The sequence below is a fragment of the Echinops telfairi genome, unplaced genomic scaffold, assembly GCF_000313985.2.
Source record: "Echinops telfairi isolate 266 unplaced genomic scaffold, ASM31398v2 ScPeMD7_9;HRSCAF=40, whole genome shotgun sequence".
NCBI classification, from domain to species: Eukaryota; Metazoa; Chordata; class Mammalia; order Afrosoricida; family Tenrecidae; genus Echinops; species Echinops telfairi.
The window spans coordinates 33,377,267-33,385,029 of NW_022103906.1; the positions used below are offsets into that span (position 1 = coordinate 33,377,267).

Consider the following 7,763-nt stretch of genomic DNA (forward strand, 5'->3'; position numbering starts at 1 on the left):
AATGCAGAGAGGACAGAGATTTGATGACATAGAAGAGGTGAAGAAAAACACGAGGTGCCATCAGCCATACAAATAGATAAGTTTGAAAAATGTTTCCAAGAATGGAATCACAGATTTGACAAATGTATTCAGTGTAATGGAGAGTACTTTGAAGGTGATAAGGTTGTTTTGTAAAAATAAATTTAATGCATAGCTTTTAAAAAATCTGGTTTTGTGGGGTATCCCCTCGTATACAAAGTGTAAAGAAAAAGATCATTGGCATAACATCATTCACAAAAATCATCATCCACATTATCCAAGTGAGTAGCATGTGGAGTCTTAAAACTTTTGAGCAGTCATCTAAGGAACACTGCAGATTTCTGCTCACCAGGAGTAAGATTGGTCACGCTGCTGTAAAAACACTAAGAAGTAACCAAAAGCTGTCTACTCCAGAGGAAATGCTTGTCTCAGCTTTCCTCCAAAACCAACTCGCCACCATAGAATCCATGCTGAGTCATAGCTACCGCCTGTGGGTTTCTGAGAGTGTAACTGTTTAAGGGAGTCGAAAGCCCAGTCTTCCTCCCATGGAGCTGCTGGTGGCTTTCCTATCCTTGCTATTTCTCTGTTGTTTGGTAATCTCCATGTGGCATCTGTCTTTTCCTGATTTGTGCTTGCTTGTTTCATAGTGTACACTGTTCTTTATACTACTCAGAAGTGACTACATTTAGGACCACATCTTATAACTGATATTAAACTAACAAAGAAAATCCTACTTTCAAATAAGGTCACATCCAAAAATGGTCAACAGAAAAGTGGGTAAGGTGAGACATCGGTCAGTGTAAGACATGGAAAAATAATGACATAAATTGTCAGAGGGAAAGGAGGGAGAGGGAGGGAGGGGAAAATAAGGAGCTGATACCAGGGGCTCAGGTTGAAGGCGAATGTTTTGAGAATGATGAGGGCAACAAATGTACAAGTGTGCTTGAAATAGTGGATATATGTCTGGATTGTGATAAGATGATTTAATAAAATGATTTTTTTTTAAATCACATCCACAGGTATAGAGATAAGTACTCCCTTACATATTTGGGGGGGGGGGCTTGAGGGTGGCCTTAATTGAATTCCAAAAGGCTATTCCAACATTTGCCAAGTTAACTACTTCACAGTAATGACCATAGGGCAAGACCAGTGATTTTGGTGAACATAGGCCCATTGCCACAATTCATTTTCTGTGAAGTGTGTATGTGAAACACCATGACAGTGGATAAGGCGTTCTGTAAGTACTTGGATGGAGCCCTGGTGGTATACTAGTTCAAGGTCAAAAGTTCAAAATCACCAGGTGCTCCTCAGGAGAAAGATGGGACTTTGTACTCCTGTAAATAGTTACAGTCTCTGAAACCCACAGGGGCCATTCTACCCTGTCCTAGAGGGAGGGTCATTAGTCACAATTAACTAGATGGCAGTAATTCAAAATGTATATCCCAGTAAGAACAAAAGTGTTTCTCCTTTCATGATGCATGTGGTCTAATACAATCAGTCTACCACTATGTTGGTGTCTGATCATCCAGGGGCATGGCGCCATATTGAGGACCCACTGTTGGTCTCTGCTGCTTGAAAATTTGGCACACTGTAGTAACTGTAACTAGGTTTACAAGTCCATGTTATTGAGTCCGTGATAACCATTGTCCTTGCAATAATGGCCAATTTGTTTATGAGCACATCAGACAATCACAGGAATGCATGACTACAGAATGGTACACACAAAATTCATCAGCCTACCCTTTTGATAGTTAAAATTCTTCCTTTTGTCCAACAGTCTCATGAAATGTATCTTTATTTTCTTTTTTATCTATACATTGCTTCTTCCAAGCACAATGAAAAGTCAAATTAACTGTTCTATGTTCTTCTTGGTAGCACAATTTACCTTGAACACTGTCCTTCAGTGATGTCCCAGAGAAGGGCTGATGTTCTGCAACTGTCCACTAAGGACTATACCTTCATATCACATGGAACTGCCCATAAACAATGACCCAATGTTTTTTCATCAATTAATTGAGAATAGGGAACTCAATGAGATCATAGAAGCAGACTGGGAGAGAGAAATCAAAGTAGAAAGACTGGAAGCTATGAGAATTGGGCCACTTCCTAATAAACTGTTAAGGGCCTCCCCAAGTCTAACCTTGTATATACTATTTCAATTTGATGAAGGAGTGCTGCTGTACATGGCCAACATATGGATTACTGGATCTACACCAGTTCATGATGAGCAGCTTAGATCTAATGGTAATTTGGTGGCTAAAGGCAAGCATTTAGTCCTTACTAAGGCAAGCCAACAGTTATTACTCAAATTGAAAGTAGTTATCTGCAGAAAATGGAATGACTCTTATCCAAAGTCCTAAGGCATTAAGGGCCCAGACAAAGGTTCCAAACAGAATCACTATCTGACACTGACACTTCAGGCACCATTGAATCTCTTGGATCTAATGGCCCAAGTGACAAAAGTGCTTGCCTGGCAGCCTGGACCTGTTGCACAGGCTTCTTTTCCTCTGGACCCCATTTAAACCCAGAATCTTTTGGTAACTTGATAAATGGGTCAGCAAAGCATACCCGAACGAGGAATATGTAGCCTCCAAAATCCAAAAAGGGCCACTTGGAATCATGCTTCCCTTTTAGTTGTAAGAGGGACAAGATGAAACACTTTACCTTACATCTTTAGAGTGCTACCTTGGCATGCCCCTAGAAAGATTCCCTAAGACGGAAGACTCCTCAATTACCTAACGCCCCACCTAATTGTCTTACCAATAAATTTAGAGGGTTGTTAGGTGCCAAATAAGTCAATTCCAAGTCAAAATGACCCTACAAACAACAGGAGAAAACTGCCTGATCCAGTGTCATTCTCAAAAATTTGTTACATTCAAGCCCATTGTTGCAGCCACTGTATCCATCCATCTCATCAAGCGTCTTCCTCGTTTTCATTGACCTTATACTTTAGCAATCCATGATGCCCTATTCCAGGGACTGGTCTCTCCTGAAAATATGACTGTGGTGAGGTGAAATACTGAGTATAGCTCTTTCATCCACAATCTCTGCTCTGAGCAGGAATATCATCCTCAGGGCTTGGTGGACCAGGATGTGTTCCACTCTCTCCTTCCCTCTCCATTTGCTCCTGTGTGTTCTGATCATGTGTTCCTCTCCGTGAGCTGTAGCTTCAGCGCTGTCCTCTGATGTGCATTCTTCTGGGGAGGGGGAGGGGTCCACATAGTTGGGATTGGGGTGGGTCCACAGACCTTTCTGTTGGTTCCCTGCTTCATGCTGGTATGTTGCATTCATGTGTTGGCACAATGGGTTGAAGTCTGATCCCTCTCTCACTCTCCTGTGGAGATATAAACAAAACCCTCCACTTGGGTGGGTTAGTGCCATGTTCCCCCGCTACCCAGGTCTTTTCTTTCTTTCTTTTCCCCTCCTTTTCAGTTGACTGGCATATGTCTCCCTGGTTTGGGTCTAGCCCCTGCCATATTACCTGGACCTCATCCCAGGAATGTGTAGCTTTTCCTCTATTCCCCTTTTGCATTTTTAATTTTATCTCAGCAGACTCATGTTGTACTTGTGCTTTGGGGCTTGGCCTACTTCCCTTAGCATAATTTCCTCCAGTTCTTCCCATGCGGTGATGTGCTTCGTGCATTCATCACTGCTTTTTAGCGATGCGTAGTACTCCATTGTAGGTATGTACCACCATTTTTTAATCCATTCATCAGTTGATGGAAATTTGGGTTGTTTCCAACTCCTTGCAATTGTGAGCTGTGCCACGATGAACATTGGAGCACAGATGTCTGGCCTTGGTTTGTTTCTTGCCTCTTCTGGATATATGCCCAGTAGGGGGGTTTCTGGGGCGTATGGTTGCTTGATTTCCATCTGTTTTAGATATCACCAAATCGATTTCCATAATGGTTGTACGTACCTACAAATCCACAAGCAGTGAATGAGAGTTGCTATCTCACCACAGCCCCTCCAACACTTGTTGTTTTCTGATTTTTTGAATTGGGCCATCTTTGAGAGTGTTAGGTGGTATCTCATAGTTGTTTTAATTTGCATTTTGCTTATGGATAATGACCTGGAACACTTTCTCATATATTTATTGGCTATTTGGATATCTGCCCTTATGAAACTTATGTTCAGGTCTTTTGCCCACTTCCTCGGTGGGCAATTAGGTTTTTTTCTTATTTTAAGCTAGCAGTCAGAAAAAAGTGTAACATGTTCTTCCATTTTTGTTTTCTAAATCCAGGTCTTTGCATATTTAATGTTATATCTCTACTTTGTGTTCTTGAAGTGTCCTTTGAAATCTTCTACTCCACTCTTTTACATCATCATATCTTCTGTTTCTTTTCATTTCAGAGCCTCTCCTAAAGCTTATGAAGGCACATGTAATTTAATCACATGGAACTACTTCATAAGAGTCCATGGGTTGTGCAAATGATTAGTATACTCACCTGCTGACCAAAACGTTGGATGTTTGATTTCTCTCAGAGATGCACAGGGATCGGAATACTCCTGAGAAAGCAGCCACTGGTGCCCAGCTCTCTAACATACTTTGGATAACAATGATTTGAAGCCAACTCGACAGAAACTAGAATGGCAACTACTTGATAATGTTTAGACCAGTGTCCAAGTAACCAACTGGTCCAAATTAACTCATAAAATAAACCATCCAGAAAGAATTTACTCTGAAGGACTTGTAACAATATGTCAGAACAGTTGAAGAGAAAAATCAGAGATAGTAGACAACATTCTTACCATTGAATATAAAATGTGATGCCTTGGTCAAGTGACCATAATTTAAATGCTGTGTTAACGTGTAGTATTTGGAAAGAAGTCCCTGTAGTGAGATTTATTTCTTATATATTTATGGTAAACTACATAACCAGTGTTCTCTATTACCCATAGTAATATTTTTACTTATAAAAATATAAATATTGAATGGAGTGAAAGAAAATAACCCTTTTAATTGTGATATGACTTATGGAAAAATACTATCTTAGCTCTCAATATGGCTTAATTAACAGCAGCATCAAATTAGTGTGATTATGGCATTAGAAGGAGTCCCAGTCCAGCCATAATTCTCAAAATCATACATTTGATTCTAAACTTAGTATCTTTCTATTTATTCAAAAAATAATTTTCTTTGGTTTGTAAACTGTGAGTCTTCTAAATGTTCTAACATAGTCTTATAGCAATAGACATGATACATTATCATTTGGAAAATGCTATAAAGTTCAATCTTACCTTACAGTCCTTGCAGCATAATCCTTTAAGGCATGTGGCTCCTTCCTTCAGTTGACATGTCTTAGGGTTACAACAGGTATCTGGTGCACATTTCTAATAATTAGTGAAAGGTAAGATAAAAATACAGAAAGACAACAATGTAAACTTCAGTAGGACTTCTATTTTCTGGACTTATATTGAATGTTGCCAAAATATATTTCAGCATCTCTAAACGATTAAGATATTAATGCAAGACTTTTACTTCAGGTCATAATAAAGTAAATGGCACCATACATAAGCTCCTACCCAATCCTAAACTAGAAAACATATGAAGCAACTGTTTCCAACATTAGACAACTTGCAAAGCAGGATTGTGAGTCCTTATGTGAGAGAGGTAAGTCCTAAATCACTAGTTTTCTGCCTACATACATTTTCTCAAGGAAAGTACAATGTGGTATCATTGACTTGAGAATACAAAAAATAGGAGTTTGAGGTAACTGGGTTAATGGAGCAGGTTATTGGTAAATAAGAAGTTACATAAACAAAGAAACAAATACAAACTCACTGCCATAGAGTTATGCCAACTCATAGTAAGGTCAGGTAGAACTGCCCCTGTGGATTTCCAAGACTGTAACTCTTTACAGGAATAGAAAGCCTCATCTATCTTCCTCAGAGCAGTTGTTTTGAACTACTGAGCTTACAGCTAGTTAGCTGCCAATGTGTAACCACTATGCCAGCAGGGCTCCTAAGAGCTCCAGAATTCTACTCAGGAGACATCTGGAATCTTTGGTTAAGTTGGACTTACTTTAAAAAAAAAAAAAGTTAAGATGCAGAAAAATGCCCAGATAAGGAACATTTGGACTCTGATCAGCCAGAGTGGAAAATCCTCACTGAACTGCTAGTACATTCAACACAGACTTGGGAAAATTTTGCTTTAATACACTGAAATTAACTCTAAAGAGAAAGTTATCTTATAAAGATAAGCTTCAAATGCTTCCTTCCTCCCACTATTATGATCCAAATTCTACCTTACAAATCCAGCTAGACTAGAGCATGGACACTGGTACAGATAAGAGTTCTCAACACAGAGAATCCAGGACAGATAAACCCCTCAGGATCAATAACGGGAGTAAAGATACCATGCAGGTAGGGGCAAGTGGGAGGAGAAAGGGGGAACCGATCACAATGATCGATGAACAACAAAAAACATGAGTGAAGGGAGACAGCGGTCGGTTTAAGATATTAAAATAATGATTTATAAAGTATCATTTATATCAAAGCGTTCATGAGGGAGGGTTTGGGAGGGAGGGGAAAAATGAGGAGCTGATACTAAGGACTCAAGTAGAAAGAAAAAAATGTTTTAAAGGATGATGGCAACATATATACAAATGTGCTTGACACAATGGATGTATGGATTGTTATAAGAGCAGTAAGAGCCCCCAATAAAATGATTAGGTTTTTTTTAAAAAAGCTTCAAAAAGAGTAAGCTGGTCAACAAGTAACTTATGTGTAATTTAAATAAGGACATAACAGAGTCTAATACTTCTCAAAGAAAAAAAATAAAGTCAGATTCTAAGCCATTTAATAGTCACAATAGCTAACAATATATCTATATCAATGATATAGGGCAATATCATTGATATCACATGCAAGTAAAATTTTGCTGAAGATCATCCAGTTGCAGCAGTACATTAATAGGGAGCTGCCAGAGATTCAGGCCAGATTCAGAAGATGATATGGAGTAAGGAAAATCATTGCTGATGTCAGATGGATCTCAGCTGAAAGCAGATAATACCAGAATGATGTTCACTTGTATAGTATTTACTATGCCAAGGCATTTTCCTGTATGGATCATAGCCAACTATGGATAACCTTGAGAAGAATAGCAATTCCAAAACAGTTCATTGTGTTCATACAGAACTTGTGCATGAATCAGGAAGTACTTGTGCAAACAGATCAAAGGGATACTGCATGATTTAAAATCAAGAAAGGTGTGCATCAGGGTTGTATCCTTTCACCACACTTAATCTGTATTCTGAGCAAATAAACAGAGAACGTGGGTTATATGAAGAAGAATGTGGCATCAGGATTGGAAGAAGGTTTATTAATAACCTGCAATATGCCGATGACACAATCTTGCTTGCTGAAAGCGAAGAGGATTTGAAGCACTTGCTGATGAAGATCAAAGGTTGCAACCTTCATTATGGCTTAAAGCTACCATATAGAAGACCCAAATTCTCATAACAGGCCTAATGAGCAGCATCAGAGAAATGGAGAAAAGGTTGAAATTGTCAAGGATTTTGTCTTACTTGGATCAACAATCAATGCTCATGGAAGCAGCAGTCAAGAAACCAAAAGAGGCATTGCATTGGCTAAACCTGCTGCACGAGACCTCTTAGAAGTTCATCGCAGCACAGTTCACAATTGCAAGGAGCTGGAAACTGTCCAAATTTCCATCAACAGACGAATGGATTAAAAAACTCTGGTACATACACACAATGAAGTATTACGCATCCCTAAAAAGC

At 39.1% G+C, this 7,763-nt stretch overlaps 1 protein-coding gene across 1 annotated transcript in view; it reads right to left on the reverse strand.

The window, feature by feature from the left end:
• Positions 1-7,763, reverse strand: part of ADAM32 (ADAM metallopeptidase domain 32) — a 137,393-nt gene that overhangs the window by 29,297 nt on the left and 100,333 nt on the right. Inside the window, exon 12 of the mRNA XM_004707658.2 lies at positions 5,260-5,352. Coding sequence (XP_004707715.2) covers positions 5,260-5,352 — 93 coding nt within the window. The remainder of the gene's footprint in view (positions 1-5,259; positions 5,353-7,763) is intronic.